At 52.8% G+C, this 16,834-nt stretch overlaps 3 protein-coding genes across 4 annotated transcripts; all 3 read right to left on the bottom strand.

The window, feature by feature from the left end:
* Nucleotides 1-1,912: 1,912 nt before the first annotated feature.
* RNF227 (ring finger protein 227) lies at nucleotides 1,913-2,673 on the bottom strand. The gene is given in 5 exon segments (XM_059048971.2): nucleotides 1,913-2,061; nucleotides 2,160-2,201; nucleotides 2,204-2,275; nucleotides 2,278-2,562; nucleotides 2,565-2,673. Coding segments are annotated over 5 exon segments (564 nt in total). The 3' UTR covers nucleotides 1,913-2,005.
* A 4,603-nt stretch (nucleotides 2,674-7,276) lies between these two features.
* KCNAB3 (potassium voltage-gated channel subfamily A regulatory beta subunit 3) lies at nucleotides 7,277-14,369 on the bottom strand. 2 transcript variants are annotated; one of them, XM_059048965.2, is made up of 14 exons: nucleotides 13,712-14,369; nucleotides 12,323-12,366; nucleotides 12,196-12,233; nucleotides 11,879-11,958; nucleotides 10,544-10,588; nucleotides 10,398-10,442; nucleotides 10,140-10,183; nucleotides 9,857-9,943; nucleotides 9,497-9,582; nucleotides 9,231-9,351; nucleotides 9,052-9,146; nucleotides 8,854-8,974; nucleotides 8,590-8,678; nucleotides 7,277-8,284 (listed from the first exon to the last, which is right to left on the bottom strand). In XM_059048965.2, the coding sequence occupies exons 1-14, from the start codon at nucleotides 13,951-13,953 to the stop codon at nucleotides 8,207-8,209; spliced, it is 1,215 nt and encodes a 404-aa protein (XP_058904948.1). In that variant the 5' UTR covers nucleotides 13,954-14,369; the 3' UTR covers nucleotides 7,277-8,206. The 2 variants fall into 2 exon arrangements, 1 of the variants encoding a protein (XP_058904948.1); XR_010838336.1 differs by having other exon boundaries at nucleotides 8,590-8,974; nucleotides 13,712-14,322.
* A 581-nt stretch (nucleotides 14,370-14,950) lies between these two features.
* TRAPPC1 (trafficking protein particle complex subunit 1) lies at nucleotides 14,951-16,637 on the bottom strand. The gene is made up of 5 exons (XM_067022074.1): nucleotides 16,585-16,637; nucleotides 16,376-16,474; nucleotides 16,153-16,223; nucleotides 15,665-15,803; nucleotides 14,951-15,368 (listed from the first exon to the last, which is right to left on the bottom strand). The coding sequence occupies exons 2-5, from the start codon at nucleotides 16,472-16,474 to the stop codon at nucleotides 15,240-15,242; spliced, it is 438 nt and encodes a 145-aa protein (XP_066878175.1). The 5' UTR covers nucleotides 16,585-16,637; the 3' UTR covers nucleotides 14,951-15,239.
* Between the last annotated feature and the right edge of the window lie 197 nt (nucleotides 16,638-16,834).

Below are 16,834 nucleotides of genomic sequence, written 5' to 3'. Positions count from 1 at the left end.
TGTGTGCTCTGTTATTTTTGAGTGGGGGAGTTCTCTGGTTTCGGGGAGGGATGAGGAAAGAAAGGGTGTTGCTTCCTGCCATTTCCTATTACCCATTTCTCTCTTTTTAAAAATCCTGTGACTCTTCCTATTTCTCATTTTTATTTGTTGGATCATCAGCTACAACTCCAAGGCTCTTTTTCCAACCCTCACCCCAGGGTGATGAGCTCAGCGGAGATGGAGGGTGACAGCAGGACACCTCCACAGGCCTCAGGTTGAGATCAGAGAGATAGCAGGACTTACTGGACAGAAGTTTAGTGGGAGGGGTGCCTGCTAAGTTTCAGAACTGCCTTCCGTTCATCCTTTTGATCATCCTTTCCACCTTCAGCTTGTTTAGTTCTGCCAAGAGTCAGTAGAGGTCACTACAACTTCATAGGTTCAGTTCCCAGTTGCAGAAGCACACTTTTTTATTTTAAAGGAGTTGGGGCGGGGGGGTGGGGGGGTCAGACCTGCATGGCTTGCCAAAGATTTGAACTGCTAGACACTACAGCTTGACACGTATTCACTACCGGAGCTTCTCAGAGGCTGAGAGACCAGACAATTTTTGAGGCTATTATATTAAAAAATGTAATTCAACAAGCATTTATTGAGTACATGTTTAAAACGCTGCTGTCGCCCTTGGAGATACAACAGTCCCAAGTTAGTCACTGCTGTCATGGAGCTTACACTGTAGTGCAGGACACCAACCAAACACACATCAGAAGATTAAAGGAGTGAACAAATAAAACAAGGCATTGTATTACAGAGGGCGAGGGAGGGGGCTACACCAGATTGAAAGCTGAGAAAGACCTCCCCAAAGAGGGGATAGTTAAGCTGAGACTTAAGACTTAAGGAAAGGAAAAAGGTAAAAACATAGTTAGAAAAATTGAGGTTTATTCTTAATAAGTTCCCCTTTTTAACTCACGGGAAAATGCAACATAGTCTAGGACCTGAACCAGTGCTTAAATTTTTATTTAAGTGGATCACCTGGGGTTCTTGTGAAAATGCAGAGTCTAATTCAGTAAGTCAGAAGTGAAACCCTGAGATTTTGCACTTCCAGCGAGCTCCCGGTGATGCTGACGATGCTGGTCCTTGACTGTAGCTCTATAATCACAAGATATGAACAGGACTTTTAAATTGAACCCCTGCCCTGAAATAGGTGATGTCTAAATATTGGACACAAGTTTAAAATTGTATGATGAGCATCTTTTTTCAGTAGTGACAGTGTTTCCTTGTGGCTGTAAAAATAACAATATCAAAAGTTTACAATTCACTGCCGTTGCGAAATGGCTCTCCCTCCTATCCTTGATAGGCCCTAATGAGGTGACTCGGATAAATGACCTTTGGACATTGTCATACCTGCCCTAACAGGTTGAAGGGAGATTCTGAAATGAAGAGGCTCCTAACCTCATGCATAGGTGGGGACGCGTCTTGACAATTTTAGGAACACAGTACTGGGAATGGGGAAACTGGTAGGCATACCAGCGGAGGGAGTAGGGTGGGTACGGTTTCTTTTTCTCAGTTCTCTTAGGTGCTAGAGAAGTGAGATTAACGTGACATGGAAATCAGCCTCTTCTCTCCCGTTCCATCTTTTTTAAACTTTCAAATCATTGACAGAATTGCTAAAATGGGACCTGTTGCTCCCACACACCAGAGCTGCCCTGGACAAAAGCCAAAGTCACAGCTAGGGAAATAGTCCGCCTTCTTCCCACGGGAACGTAGACTTCGTTTCTATCCTCCCTGGGCCATTCCATCCTGAATATGCAAGGCTGGCACAGTCAGTGGATGGGGGCGATTCGTCTAGGAGCCTCCCCAGCGCAGCATCAACACCTCCCAGGGCGTTCCCTCCTGCTCTTGGCTCACCTCCCTCATCCGTGACAATCCGGGATATGACAGGGGGTGGGCTTGGTACCAGTTCCTTGTAGTACAGCGCGCCCCGAGAATACAGCTCCCACCTTTCTTCTGCCGTAGCTTCAGGGTTCCGCGGTTACAGCGTGCAGCGGGTCATGCGGGCCGAGTCCTTGATCTCCGGACAGTACAGCACTGGGGGAAAGAAGGAGGGTTAGTGGCAGCGGAAGGGAGCAGCCGAACCGGCGTTCCGGGGCGCTCTCCCTCCACTGCCTACCCGGGCGGCCCCTCACCGTTACTAGGCAGCGGGCGCCGCCACCTGCGCGCGGTACCAGCACCCGGTTGCAAGGCCGCAGGAGCTCACGGCATCCCGAGCTTCTAGGCCCCGCCCCCTTCTCTCCTTCTCCTCGTCATCTGCCTCTCGGTCCACATCGCCTCTTTCCCGAACCGGACCACCCGCCCCATTAGATTCGTGCGCGGCCCGCGCTGTTGCCTCCAAGCGCGACCACAAGTCCGGGTCGACAGCGACTTCAGTGACCCTGTAGCGCGGGAGCGGGGCGGGCGCGCGACAGAAGGGTCACATGACGACGTGGCGCAGACGCACTGCGCACGCGGCCGCCCCGCCGCCGTCGCCACGCGCCGCCAACCCGCGCAGACAGGCGGTGCAGAGCGTGTGGCCGTAGCGGGCGCGCGCCGTCCTGGGAGGCAGTGGTGCTCGCGGTCCCCGAGGTTGAAGCGCCGGTAGCAGATGTTGCAGTCCAGCTCGCGCCGCTCCGGAAGAGACGGTATCCTCACCAGGAACTGCATCGTGCCCGCCGCGGCCTCGAGGGCGTCTCTAACGCGGCCGGCTCCGTAGACAGAAGGAGCGGGACTGTTGCCCCTTTTAATAATGAGACCCCCTCCCCTCTTGAGGTGTCACGCGGCGGTCAGGCCGGTCCCCGCGGCAGCACGCGTGAGGGCGGTGGAGGTGCGAGACCCCGAATGCCAGCCATGGCGAAGCGGGGGAAGCGGGCCAGGCGGTGCGAGGGCTGGGGAGGGGAAGTCGCGGCACGCCCCCCCCCCCCATGCACACTCCCTCATGTCTTCCTTTATCCCCGACGCAGAGCCAGCCTTCCTTAATTCTACTGTGTGCAAATCCCCAGTTCCCTCCCTGGACCCGGGCCCTCAGCCACTGGCACAGGGTTTCTCACACTCTTTCACAACCCACCCAAACGTACTTCATAAGCCAGTGACACCGCCCATTCTGCCCAATCTTTAGTGGGCTCCTGGGCGTTTGAGCAGATGCTGCTCTCAATTTTCCTTGTTATATACGACCTCCCTGTGTTCTCGTAAGGCTGGCTTCCCAAATTTCATTCTCAAACCGCTCAACTCCCAGCTGACATCGCAGCCTAAGCAGAGCCCTAGATTCCAGGACCATGGCCTTAGGAATGCTGGGAATCCTATCCTTCCTGAGTAGCCAGGCCTGGACACCCCCACGCACCATGATGGCTCCAGCAAAGCTGCCCAGCCTGAGCTCTGACTCAGGGATGTAACTTCTGCTACAGGTAAACAAGGACATAGTACTCACAGCCCACATTGCCTCACGGTGCCACACCCACCCCCTAGCCGCAGCCTCACCCTCCTCTCCTGGACCTGCGGTCCAGATTCTGTTGTGGAGGTTCATAGCACGGACTCTAGAGCCCGCTTACCAGTTGTGACACTTTGAGCAAGTTACTTAACTTCTCTGGGACTTGGTTTCCTCATCTATAACATGTGGATGATAATAGGATTGAATCAGTTTATATACTGATTCTAAGGTGCTTAGAATGATACTTGGCACACAGTAAACACCATATATTAGCTGTTGTTAGTATCCTGTGCCCCAGCCTACGTTGTGTTCACTTTAACTTCTTGGCACCCAACGTTTTCAATACCCATTTCTTTTCTTTTTTTTTTTTTTTAAAGCTCCATTTTCATTATCAATGCTTTATTTTTTTTTAATTTATTTTTTTGGCTGCATTGGGTCTTCATTGTAGTGCGTGGGCTTCTCATTGCAGTGGCTCCTTTGTTGTGGAGCATGGGCTCTAGGCACACGGGCTTCAGTAGTTGTGGCACGTGGGCTCAGTAGTTGTGGCTTGAGGGCTTAGTTGCTCTGCGGCATGTGGGATCTTCCTGGACCGGGGCAAGGCAGGTGGACTCTCAGCCACTTTGCCACCAGGGAAGCCCAAGCTGGTTTTTAAAACCAGATTCTTTAAACCCTAGTGAGTAATCTTTTGTGAGGAGGTATATCATTCTTTTTAATTATTTTATATCTTTTCAGAACTTCTAAGTTTTATTGTCTTTATGGTCCCTTGGGGGAAGCTATCTACTTATACCAATGATGCTGTCATAATTCAGATTTTTTTTGGAACTTCTCTTTGTAATGGTGCTTAGAGATCTCCTCACATCTTTTAATATCTTCAGTTGGTGATTAAATCTTAATCTTTTAAGGTAGATTTGATTGTATAAATGCTCCCAAAGTATTTGACAGCCAAAGCCCTTCTAGCTCTAGACCTGGATATCCAGTTGCCTGCTCATCTTCCTTTCTTGTTTATCAAGAACCCAAACTGATGGTCTCCCTGTCCAAAGCAGCATCTCTTCCAATGTTTCCTACCTCTTTCTTTTCTCAACTCCAGAAACCTAGGTGTCATCCTTGATCCCGCTCTCGCTTTCACCTTCCTTTACCAGCTTATCGCTAAACCTGGTACATTTTGCCTCCTATATATCTCTCTAATTCATCTACATTTCTCTACCTTCAGTGTACCACTCGAGTTCAGGCTGCCACAATCTCTTCTGTAAACAGGAGCCTGTTAACCAGTCTGTCCTCAGTCACTCTGGCCTTCTGCAGGCTTGTCTCTACACTGCTTACAGTGATCTTTCCAAAGCTCAAGCCCAATTATGTCCTAGCACACACCACTTCCATTCCTGTTAAAAACCTTTTAACGCAGCAGTAGTTTAATAACGCCAAATTCTCATGATACGTGACTTTGCTGCTTCTCCCATCAAGAATTGGGGTCTTTCTCTGTCCCTTAAATCTGGGCTCACCTTGTGACTTACTTTGACTAATAAAATGTGGCAGGAGTGATGTTGTGTGAGTTCTGGAGTCTCATTCCTTCAGAGGCCTTGCAGCTTCTGCCTTTGTCCCTTTGGAACCCTGCCCTGAGACCACCATGTAAGGAAGTTTGCTGGTGGATGAGGCCACTTGGAGAAGGGAGGAGCCCCAGCCAATAGCCAGCACTAACAGCCAGGTGTACCAGGGCCGTTGGATTTTCCTGCTCAGCTTCCCTGCCAGCTGAATGCAGCCACATGAATGAGCCCAGGTGAAAACCACAGAGGAAGCCCCCGGCCAGCCCACAGAATCATGGAGAAGAAATAAAAGGTTTTAAAAGTTGTTTTAAGCCATGAAATGTGGGGGGTTGATCTGTCATGTATCGATAGATAAGTGATTTAGAGGGTTTCCTACTGTCCTTAGGATACAGATACTATTCTGAAGTGCCCTATAAGGCCCAATATGTTCTGAAGCCTCCCATGTCTCACATTCTGCTTCAGTTCCCTCTTTAAACATTCTGGCTTTGGAGACCTTCGGCTAGTTTGTTCCTTTCTGCCACAGGCTTTCTTGTATGCTGTTCCCCTAGCCCTCTTGCTTTGACCTCAGTAACACCCACTCATCCTTCAGCTCTCCGTGCAGCCTCACTATGTGAAATACCCACTGTAGACTCTGGTAACACCACGTGCTTTCCTCTGGACTTTGGACAACCAAAGTTTGTGTGTGTTTGGGGGTTCCTTGTTACTTCTTTGCCTTTCCCATCTGTAAACTTCACAAAGGTTGTTCTGAGTCTGGTTTCGTTCACCACTGGTGTCCCTGTGCTGTACTATAGTAGGACTCGATAAATACTTGTTAAATTAATGAACGAAGTGAGTGATAAATACGGTAAACGAGGGAATTCCCTGGCTGTCCAGTGGTTAGGACTCTTTCCCTGCCAGGGGGAACTAAAATCATACAAGCCACGCAGCACGGCCAAAAGAATAATAAAAAATTGTATATATATATAAACATATATAAACATATATATGTATATATCGTAAACGAGGTGTGACAATAAAGGACGATTCCTGGGCTTCCCTGGTGGCGCAGTGGTTGAGAATCCGCCTGCCGATGCAGGGGACACGGGTTCGTGCCCTGGTCCGGGAAGATCCCACGTGCCGCGGAGCGACTGGGCCCGTGAGCCATGGCCGCTGGGCCTGCGCGTCCGGAGCCTGTGCTCCGCAACGGGAGAGGCCACAGCAGTGAGAGGCCCGCATACCGCAAAAAAAAAAAAAAAAAAAAAAAAAAAGGACGATTCCTTACAAGGGGTTTCTAACTGTCTCTGAAGGTAATTCTAAGAGGACTTTTTAAAATGTTTTGAGCAATGGGGTAGGCATCATTAAAATAAGTGCACAAGCCTCCAAGGTAACTGTTTAAGGAGAGTACTATTTTGAATTTATAAATTCTTGTATGTTTGTTACAGAGTAACTAACAATAGTCACACATTTTTACCTCTTTGTTTTCTCCACAGTCTTCCAAAATGAGTGGGAGATGATAGGAGTGGATGTAAGTATTCATTAGTTAATGCGGTTGGTTGCTAAGCCAGGAAATGGCATGCTGCTGACTTCTCTCTTTTGAAAATTGGTTTTATTCTGCTCTCCCAGCTTCGGGATCAAGGAAGGGTGAGGATGGGAGGAAGGGAGATGGTGAGGTTATATTTTAAGGGAGGCAGAGCTCATCCTACCCTGCCTTGTGATCTTTAAAGGTTATAACTTTCCACCCACTTTGCGTCCCAGGGAAATCAGAGTTCTTTGGGGAAGAATAAGGGTAAGGATCTAACATAATCCCATTTGCTTCTGCTTTTCCACCGCTCTCACACCTGGTCTTTGACTTGTTTTCTTTTTTTTTTCTTTATAATATTTCTTTTCCCTGTCTCTGTATCATTTCAACCATAGACCGGTTTTCATTTTACCTCTCTTTCCCCAAATCCCAGAGCCTCAACCTCAGAACAGCCCCTCCTGCTCAGCCACAGGAAAACCACCTAGATAGTTCATTGGCATATGTGTGGGTATCAGGCAAGAGGGAACCAAGACGAATGGCTCATATAACTTTGGAAACAAAACAAGGGAGGAGCAACAAAGCTACGAAGCCAGGCCTCTGGGTTCTAAGGAAGAAAACTGGCCTGGAGGATCCGGTGCGTGGGTCCTTGCTGAGAGCAGTTACTAGGAGCATGATGCCTGGGTCACTAAGGTAAAGGAGCAGTGGAAAGGTAGTACCGGACCTTTCTAATGGCAGGGTGCTAGAGGCCCAGATACGTGAGACTGAGAGCCTAACCTCTCAGCCCCCAGCAATTTCAGACGCGGTATGTGATGATCAAGCTGAGATTTTATTTACAGTTCCCTGGGAAGTCTTACACAAGAGGGGCCATCGTTATTGCTTTAAGATTATTGCCAGGAGGAAGACTAGAGTCCTCCACTGCCAGCTAGGGAGTCCTGCTCAAGGCTCAAAAGTTTATCCCCAGACCTTTTATATCAGCCCCATTTCTCTGCCGTGACCTAAGGGCTGTCACCTTTTCCTGCGAAGTGCGGCCCAACCGTACTTTCCAAGGGCTCCCCTGGCCACTTGTGCCAGGACAGGCTATACACCGGCCATCAATTTCCCTCATCAGGGCTTTGTCACTGCACTCCCCACCCTACCCCTCTCAGGCAAGAACAAAGTATCAACACTCTTTGTGGTTTTAAGCCCTCCTCCACCTCCTGGCTGAGGCAGGGTCCTAGTTTCCCAAAGATTATCATTCACTTCCTGCCAGGACCAGCCTGGCTTCCTTTGTAACGAATGTAAGAGCCCCATCTCCTTTGTCCCAGATGACGTCAAAACTCACTTCATATTAGGTTGTTACCCCTTGATGACATTTCAAGGGCCACTTCTGAGGTACTCTGCATGGGTCTTGTATCTGCCTTTTTTTCCCCCCCCCGGGCCTCGGCGATTAGGGGAAGAGAGAAGGGAGCGAGGCCAAGTGGCAGAGAGGGGACGGCCCAGTAGCTCATGCCCAGTATCAGCAGGGAGGCCTAGGAGAACGCAATAGGGGGCGGCGGACTACTTTCCCTCTCAAGCCCCAATGCGGGAGGATATGGCTTTGTTCATGCTTTCGCTACTGTAGCCGGAACTCGTTAGTGGGCGGGGCCTCCCTGGCTCCGGCCGCTGCGTGGAGGGATCCGGAGCGGGAGGGAGGCGGGGGCGGGGAAGCGGTTCTGGGGGTGCAGCGTCTCCGGTTTGGGTCCCTGCGCCCCGGACGCGCTATTTCTTGAGATGCGGTTTGTTGCCCAGGAGCCCTTCTATCTCCATCACCGTCTGCGGGGTCAGCTGACTTAGCACCTGGAATTGAATGGGGTGGTGGAGAGGGCACTGCATGCAGGGTTGCTGAACAAGGGCATGAGGTTCGAAAACCCGGGGAGCCGCACAGCGAAGCCAAGTGGCAGGGAAAGAGTCGCAGCTGTGCCCCTGCCTCACCGTTTCGTCTTGGGACCTCTCATTTGCCAAGCGAGGACATTGTAGTGGGTGACCTCACAGGCCCGTTCTGGGCTGGACAGCAAGACCTTGCTTGACTGCTGGGGCAGGGGACAGTGACGGGCTCTGGCTCTGACACCCCCCTCACGGCCCCCTCACCCCTTCCCCCTCACCTGCAGGGCGCCCAGGTGTTCAATCAGCTGCTCTGCACTGGACACCCCCAGCAAGACGGAGCTGACACCCTCACTGCGGAGACACCACGCTGGGCCAGAGAAGGAAAAAAAAAGAAAAAGTACTGGTGGGAAACAGTGAGCACACAGACTTCACAGGTGTCTCCGAGGAAGAGGGTCCTCCCCAGAGACAAACCCGTCTGCGGTCTGGTAGCGTCTCAGGAGGAGACAAGGCCTCTGCAGGGTCCAGGGCTGGCAGTGTCTCACCAATAGCAAGCTGCGCCACGGTGCAGCCCAGCTGGTGAGCGATGGGGAGAAGGTCCATGACTTTGGCTTGTTGCTTCTTGCCATCCTCACTCTGCACTTTGTCTTTGTGCCACTGGTAGCCCTGGAGGCCGAGGAGAATCAGCAAAAGACCATTCCTCAGATAGTCCACTCCTGCCGTCCTGAGCCCCCAGATCTCACCTTGATGTTGACCCTGCAGGTATCTGGGACTCGCCCATCATACTTGCTAGTGATGAGGCCACAGGCCAGAGGGGACCAGGTGACTGAGCCAACACCTAAGAGGAAGAGGATTGGATGTGGGAAAGGGATCTAGGTGACGGTGAGGCCGAGGGAGAGGTAGGGATGAGGGGACTTCGAACCAATCTTGTGGTAGAGCTCTGGCAGCTGCATCTCCACCTTCTGTCTCTGAAACAGATGGTGCTCAGCTTGTTCACACACTGGAGGGATCAGGTTGAACTGCCTGGCCATGGAATAGGCCTCCTGGGTTGGGGTGGGGAAAAGATGGGGGTCAGAGCACTCCTTCCATTTTCTTCCACTCCCCCCTCCTCCAGTAGAGTGGGGTTTGGAGTGGCCATGCGAAAAGTGGGAACAAGTTGTAGGATGGCAAGGTGGGTGGCACACTCACCATGATTTCTGCAGCCCCCCATCGGGATGTCCCCCAGTATAGGGCCAGGCCCTGGTTGATGACATAGGTCATGGCTCGCACAATCTCTAGGCACATAGGAGAGGGAGAGCCTCACTGTCAGACCGCTGGCATCCTGGGTTCCAGATATGCAGACCTCTGCCTGCCCCACCAAGGCCCCACTCATCCCTGTGGAGTCAGAGAGGTTGGTATCTGCTCTTCACCTCCCTCCCTGTCCAAGTGCTGGGGTCTGAGCCTCCACTGTGGAGCTTGGGAGGCCTCCTGAGCAGGGGCTGGCTTCTGCTGAGGGGTTGAGAAGTGCTCAACTTTGAAGGGCTGTCAGGGTTGGGGTGCTGCTTTTACCCTCCATGGGACTGTTGGGGTCTGAGCGATTGGCGAAGATGATGTCCACATATCCCAGCTGGAGGCGTTCCAGGGATCCTCGCAAGCCTGGGGTAAGCATGGAGCGAGGAAGGTAAGCTCTTCAGCTTCAGTTTCCTAAGAATTTAGACCTTATCCTTTTGCCATGGCCACCTAAATCCCAGCTTCCCTATTCAAAGCCTCAGACTCGGAGCTTCAGAGAATGTTCCCAACTCCTCTGGCTTCCATACCCAGCCACCTCCAGTTCCCAGCCCCTAACTCTTACCCTCAATGATGTGTTTGCGGCTCAAGCCTCGCTCAGTTTCTGCCCTGTAGGAAAACGTAAGTCAAAGATGAGGTGTGTCAAAGATAAGGGACCAGGGCTGGCCTGGAATCACGAGGAACTGGGATTTCAGGGGTCCTCACAGGCAGGATGCAGACCTGGGGTAGCAGGTGCAGGGACTTCTGTCCCCACCCCCATCCCATGCACCTTCACACAGTCTCTGCAGATCTTCTCCCCAATTATAGTGAGGCAGCCACTTACTGTCCTCCCCCAAAAATCTTGGTGGTGATGACATAGCTTGATCTCCTGGAAAAAAGAGAAATGGTAGAACCAGCAAGAAAAGGATTTTTGGATGATCATGTCCCCAGCAACCTCCCGGCCCTCCCCACCCACCCAACATGTCTTACCTCCAACCTTTGCTCTTGAGGATGTTGCCTAGGGTTCTTTCAGCCCTGGAAGGAAGACAGTGCAGAAGCACTGACCCCTCCAAAGTGGATCAGTTTCTTTCCCTCCTCCCCACGTTTCCCTTCAACTAATTTCCTCTCCTGTAAAATGGAGCATAAACGAGGAGCCCATTGGGCTGTCAGCCTCATCCTAGACTAAGTAAGAGGGGCTCCCAATCTAGGGTTATAGTCGTATCATTTTCATTCATTCATTCAACAAATGTCAGTTGTGCATCACTGTGTACCAAGCTCTGTTCTGGGTGCTGAAGGGATAGAATAGGATGAGAGAAGAGGGACCAACCACAGTGGAGCCAGGGAGGACACTGCCTCGTCTGGTTCCAACCATTTGTATTGCCCTCCCCCCTTCTTTTAGTCTCTGTAAAGTTCCACCCATCCTCCAAAATTTAGCTTGGATTCTGCCTCATTTTATGGAAAATGTTCTTCTCTGATTGCTGTAGTCTATGGTCAGTCCTTGTCAGCTTCCATAGCTCTTATTGGCTACACAGTTTTTTGACACTTAATCATGAGTTAATGTGTGACAAGTCTTAAGTTATGGTGGGCTCTTACTGAAGTATTACTGTTATTTAATCTTTCCTGTCTCTTTGTCTTTTGGTTTGTTTGTTTAACCACTTAGACTGTGAGCTTTTTTGAGGGCATATTTATGTCATCCTTCAATCAGATACCTGCTCTGTGACAGGCTCTGCATAGGTACTTAGGTGACACAAGAAAGAGCAAGACAAGTTCTGTGGAGGGAGGAGCCTCCCAGTTGAGCAGTGAATATGGCCTTGTAAATGAGTAATTGATGAACTCTGTGTCAGAGGGTAGTGTAAAGTGCTTTGGGAGCTGAGGGGGATAGGGACCAACTTTGGGGAGTTGGGCAAACGCTTCTTGGAAGAGCTGACATCTGGGACAAGTCTTAAAGATAAGCAGAAGAGTTTGCCAGAAGAAGAGGCAGGAGTAGTCATCCTAGGTTTTTACTATTTCCAGCGTGAAGCCATGTGTGCTGTGGTATAGTATGTTTGAGACTTAGCTTTGTCATCCTCACATAGTTGCACATAAATGATGTCCAGGAAATATTTGTTTATTTCATTTTGACTGCACAGTATGCCCCATTGCCCTCAAAGCTGGAGAGAGACAGATGTTGGGACTACAGTTCCCATAATGCTTCGGGGCCCCATTGGCTGAAAGGTTGGAACTTAGTGATGCAGAATTCCCAGGGTTCTTTAGGGGGAAAACCAAAAAGCCCTGATATTCTCTCAGCCTTCCAACTGTAACTTAGTCTTTCACCCCAGTCCTTACTTTCCCGCTGCATACACTTCGGTGGTGTCAAACAAGTTTACGCCATGCTCATAGGCTACTGTCAGCACATCCTCTGCTGTCTAAGATGGTGAGAGAAAAAGTTGAAGATCAGCAACCAGCCTCTGTTACCTTCCTTACGGCATTCTAGTCCATCGGACCTCAACCTTGCTTTCCACATTCACTCCCTTTTCCCCATCCTCCAACCTCAGGTCCACCGTTACGCATGCTTATTGTCCAAACCCCTATGCAAGTCCGTTTCCCCCCTTTTTGGTTCTCTCATACCCCCTCACCCTGCTTCTAGGTCCCATCACTTATACCTCATCTGAGATCTGAGAACCAAATGTGACCCAGGTACCTGCAAGAGAGAAGCCAGGCAAGTGAGACCTGTGGGGGCAAGCCATGAAAGAACGCCCCTTCCCTTAATTCCTTTTCTTTCTAACTCACCTAGGCCAAGGCAGGATACCCGAAGACCAGACTTTCCTAGGTTCCTGCAGGACACAGAGGCAGAAGGAAGGGGTAGAGCCTCCATCAGGGACATAGATTATCAGCCTCCAGTTCCTCTCCTTCTAGACTGAGATGCCCTCAGGGTGTCTCAGTCCAAAGAAACTAGACTCAGTGAGCCCACTGAATTGGGCAGTGCTATGGCCATAGCAAAGGTGAACAAATAATGACTGTTCCTCTGGAGCCACTGTCCAGTGCCTCTGTTCCCTCCTATCACATTGAAGATGCGCTGCCTGCTTAGCGTTTCTGCTGGTGGGTCTTGTGTTTATTTGAGTCATCTCTGGGATATGTAGAGTCGGGGGTGGGGGTTGGCTGGGAGGAATGCGACTGGCTAATTGTGATGAGTTTGTGGAAACAGATCATCAGAGAGTGCTGTGCTAAAGGGCAGACACAGGAGTGGAAGGGGTAAACCAAGTCAAGTTCAGGCACTCAGGCAGGCAAGGATCCTTGGATAGGCTAGGCAGGCGGGCCTCCAACAAAAGCAGGTAGGACACCTGGGTGGGGAGTATGAGAGGAAAGACCAGTTCTCCCACTTCCCCTCTCTACTCCCTCTGCTCCTGTTGGCTGTGAAGTCTGTCTTCAAACCAGAGAGCCCCTCCTCCCAAGGACCCCCCACCCAGGCAAGTCTGCTCAGCTTCCCAGTCAGGGCCACCACATGGAGGGGATCAAATTCCTCAAGTGACAAAGCCGGGTCACATCAGTGACCTCTGCTTACTCTCAAGCAGGAGCCCCTCCCCTCCCCCTACTGGTAGTCCTGAGAGCCCGGCGGTTCTCTGAGATAAAGTCAGTTACATTTTCGTCCATCTTTCCCACATGGCCCCTGTCCCTCAGCAGGGGGTTGAGAGATGTGGTCCATCCTTCCAAGGGCCCCACTTCCCTCCCCACCAGGAAGGGTTGCAGGAGACCTTGGGGCATGTGGGGGCAGTATCTGGGTCAGGCACACTGAGCAGGCCAGAGTGAGAAGCCGTTTCCTTCCCCCATCTTCCCAGGACACGACCCAAGGACACTTCATCCCGGGGGATGGGGGTGGGGGTGTGCAGCCTGGAGATCCGTGCATCCCTCGCCTTCCTGAGGGTAAGGAGGGAAGTTTAGGAGCATCCCCTGGGTCTGACAGGCCTGGTCAACCTTGGTAAACTTGATTTTCTACTAGTCGGGGGTATGGACGGAGAGCAAGAGAGGGCCCATGTAAGGGAGTGCCAGTGATGCGAAGAGGAGATGGAGTGAGCCGGGACCTTCTTAGCGAAGTTTGAGGGGGTCCTGGAAGCATCCCAGAAAGCCTCAGGGGTCAGGAAAGGGGAGCAGATGTGGCGGGCTGCCCTGCCACCCCCATACCTGTATTTCATGCCAGTGCCTCGGCCGGTGCTCTCTCGGAGGACCCCAGCGGGCGCTGGGGGTCGGGGAACCACTGCAGCCCGGGCCTTGGGGCCCGACCCTCCTGCCCCCGGAGGATTCCCATGCCCCCCGCCGACCGGCCCGCCATTACCGCCCCCGGGGCCCGGCCGGGGTCCACACAGACGGTCCTCACTGCTCCGGCTGCGAAGGTTCTGCTCGGTACATGCGATAGACACCTGCATGCCGACTGGCCAAGGCGGGGGAGGGGGCTCCGAGGGGGCGGGAGGAGGAGGGAACCGGGAAGCCCGAGAGGAGACACCCGGGGGGTGTAGTGGCGCGAGCCCTAGGAGAGCGGGAAGGCTGAGGAGGTTGCGGCGGGAGCAGCCAGGCAGGATCCGGCTCGCGGGGGCGGGCTGCTGGAGGTCGCGGGGTTTGCGGCGGAGAGGAGAAACGCGGGGGGCGCCAAGAGTGGAGCGATTAGGATTCGGGGGTACTGGCGCAGGGAGGAGAGGGGGAAATGGACGAGGGTAAAGGTCGAGGGTGATCCTCGGAGGGTAGGAACTTAGGGACGGGGGGGGGGGGCCGAAGAGAGATGCTACCTCAGCCCGAACCGCAGCGGGACCCGATAGACTCCCAGCCGCGTCGGCTGCGGGCCCAGCTAATCAACATGCAGGCACCGCCCCCTCATCTGCATAAACATGCCCGCCTCCCAGCCAAAACCTGCCGCTCTTCTGCATAAGCCCCACCTTCCGGAGCTCCGCAGCTTGGGTGTTCTGTGGGCTCACAGGAACCGGAGAGCAGAACCGGGAGGGTGGTTCTACTCTCTGCACCCCGGGGCCAGTCAGCCTTCCCCCAACCCAGTGGTTTTCAATCGGGGAGCCATTTTCTCCCCTAGGGGACATGTGGCAAGATCTGGAGACATTGTAGACTGTCGCGGTCTGGGTGCGCGCGCGCGCGCGCGAGAGAGAGAGAGAGAGAGAGAGAGAGAGAGAAAGAGAAAGATATGGAGATGTGCTACCAGCATCTAGTGAGAGGCGGACAGAACAAAGTACACAGCAGCACCCCCCCACACACACACACACCAAGATATTATCCAGCCCCAAACGTCAATAGTGCCGCCGTTTGAGAAACCCGTGGACAAAGCCTCTTTGTTGGCTCAGGGGATGTGAACACCAGGGTGGTTCACGCCTTCATGAGAGGGGTAGGCCCCGATCGACCACTGAAACTAACACGCTCAGGTCGCAGAGGGTGATAAAAAGTTTATTCTGTACTTCTCCCAGTGTCAGGTAGGTGATAAAACTGGAGAGAGGGCCTGGTTTGGAGGTGTAGAGACTCCAGTAGGCTTCCTTCCTGTGATGGGAAGGGCACCATGGAGGGCTTTTTAGGCTGTTCCCCTGGGAGGGCTGCCGAGGGGCTTGACGGGGATGGAGGAGCTGGGGCCGTGGGGCTGCCAGTAGGGGCCCTCAGGTGAAACAAAGGGCCCCAGACAGACAGGGATTCTTCTGAGGGGTGAGGTAGAGTGCTTCCTTCAGCCAGCCCGGGCGGAGAAGAAGGGCAGAGAGCGGACGTAGGAGTCCAGTCGGGAGCGGAAGAGCTCACTTTGCACAGTTTGGCCCAGCGGGCACAGGGGATTCTTCACCACCAGCTCCACGTACAGCTGTGGAGGGGGAGGGTGTTAGAGCCAGGCTTTGAACACTTCTTGTTTTCAACCCCAAACCTACTATAACCTCAAGGGTGTGTGAATGCACAGCGATCAAGGGCTGGAAGGCAAATCCTCCTTGGGGAGAAACTGGTGGTGGGAATGTATAAGGACCTAAAGGGTCCCAAGAAGTCTGACTTGAATAGAGATACAATACAGTAGGATTAGGGCAGGGAAGCTGAAGGAGTCTTGGGGCTCTAAGTGGCCATGGCTGTTGAAGCTTTGGCGGAACGGTCCGAGGGGCTGGCACTGACCGCACTGTAGATGTGGTGCAGCACATCTCGGATGGGTCCCACGCCCAAGTCCGTGTTCATGACAACCTTGATCCCAGTGGGCGTTTCGTAGTAATGCAGTTTGTAACGGCTAGTTTGAAAGGCCAGGAAGCCATCCTTCCTGCAGAGATGAGGAGGATGTTAAGGAATAGAAGCGAAATCTCTCCCAAAGAGATTCTTCTGATCTCCTCTAGATTGACTCCCTCCTCTCTAAACATGTCGTTTGTAGGAGCCTGGTTGACTAAAGACACCTCCCATCTTCACCCCTCAATTTAGCCCCGTTGCCCAACCTCTCTACCTTCAGATCTTCCCCACCGCCTCTCCTGCCAGCTCCTGCACTCTCGCTCCGGACTCAGCCTCTCTCTCTGTCTCCTTACCCTCTCTGGGGGCCAAAGCCCCTTCCACTCCAGAAAGTTTCCCCCACCCCCAAATTCCCTCCCTCCCTCAACAACCCCTCTGACTATGCGTACATGTCTAGCGGGGACATCTTGCTGACAAACGAGCGGATAGAGAAGAGCATCCCGTACATCAGCTTGTACTCCTGGAAGGAGAGGGGCAGAGTTAGCTCTCGGTTTTTAAAGGAACCGGGGTTGGGGAGGGAAGGAGCCAGGATTTGGAGAGAAGAAGCTGGACTGGGACAATGTGCATTTGGAGATGTGAGGTCACCCGGGTTGCGCGGGGCCCTCTCGTCACCTCCTCCTTGGGGATCCCCGCTTGCTTCTTGCGGTGCCACTCGCTGTAATGCAGACACACTCCATTCCGGTCAAACAGGTACAGGTTGTGGACAGTCATCTGCAGGGCAGAGAATGTGAGCCTCGCTCCGGGACCACCCACACCCCGTAGGCTCCAGTTCTCAGCCCTGGGTCCCTCCAACCAGACGGGGACCCCTCCCCCGAACTCACCGGAACTTCTCCGAGTGCCCGTCACTCGATACTTCCGGTTTCCGCGGAGCCCCGCCCCACCGGGTCTACACGCTCTAGCGGCGGAGCAGTAACCCCGCCCCTATACCTCTCTCAGCCAATCCGTGGCCGTCGGATACGCGCACGCGCGTCCAGGCTCTCCGGCTCCAGAAGCTGTGAGAGCGGCTGAAAACTAGGTGTCCTGGCCTGTTGACGTCATCGAGGCGAGCGAGGCGGGGCTGCGGACGGTGGG

This window comes from Kogia breviceps, chromosome 19, assembly GCF_026419965.1.
Source record: "Kogia breviceps isolate mKogBre1 chromosome 19, mKogBre1 haplotype 1, whole genome shotgun sequence".
Lineage (NCBI taxonomy): Eukaryota > Metazoa > Chordata > Mammalia > Artiodactyla > Physeteridae > Kogia > Kogia breviceps.
The sequence above is the reverse complement of the archived record's forward strand: the minus strand, read 5'-3'. Positions and strand labels throughout refer to the sequence as shown.

Coding starts and splice junctions, on each gene's coding strand:
- KCNAB3 (XM_059048965.2), bottom strand. CDS start 13,953: ATGCAGGTGTCTATCGCATGTACCGAGCAGAACCTTCGCAGCCGGAGC. Junction 9,944..10,139: donor CCGCAAACACATCATTGAGG/GTAAGAGTTAGG, acceptor TGCTTACCCCAG/GCTTGCGAGGATCCCTGGAA. Junction 9,352..9,496: donor GGGGGGCTGCAGAAATCATG/GTGAGTGTGCCA, acceptor ACCCCAACCCAG/GAGGCCTATTCCATGGCCAG.
- TRAPPC1 (XM_067022074.1), bottom strand. CDS start 16,474: ATGACTGTCCACAACCTGTACCTGTTTGACCGGAATGGAGTGTGTCTG. Junction 16,224..16,375: donor CGGGGATCCCCAAGGAGGAG/GTGACGAGAGGG, acceptor CTCTCCTTCCAG/GAGTACAAGCTGATGTACGG. Junction 15,369..15,664: donor TGCACCACATCTACAGTGCG/GTCAGTGCCAGC, acceptor CCCCCTCCACAG/CTGTACGTGGAGCTGGTGGT.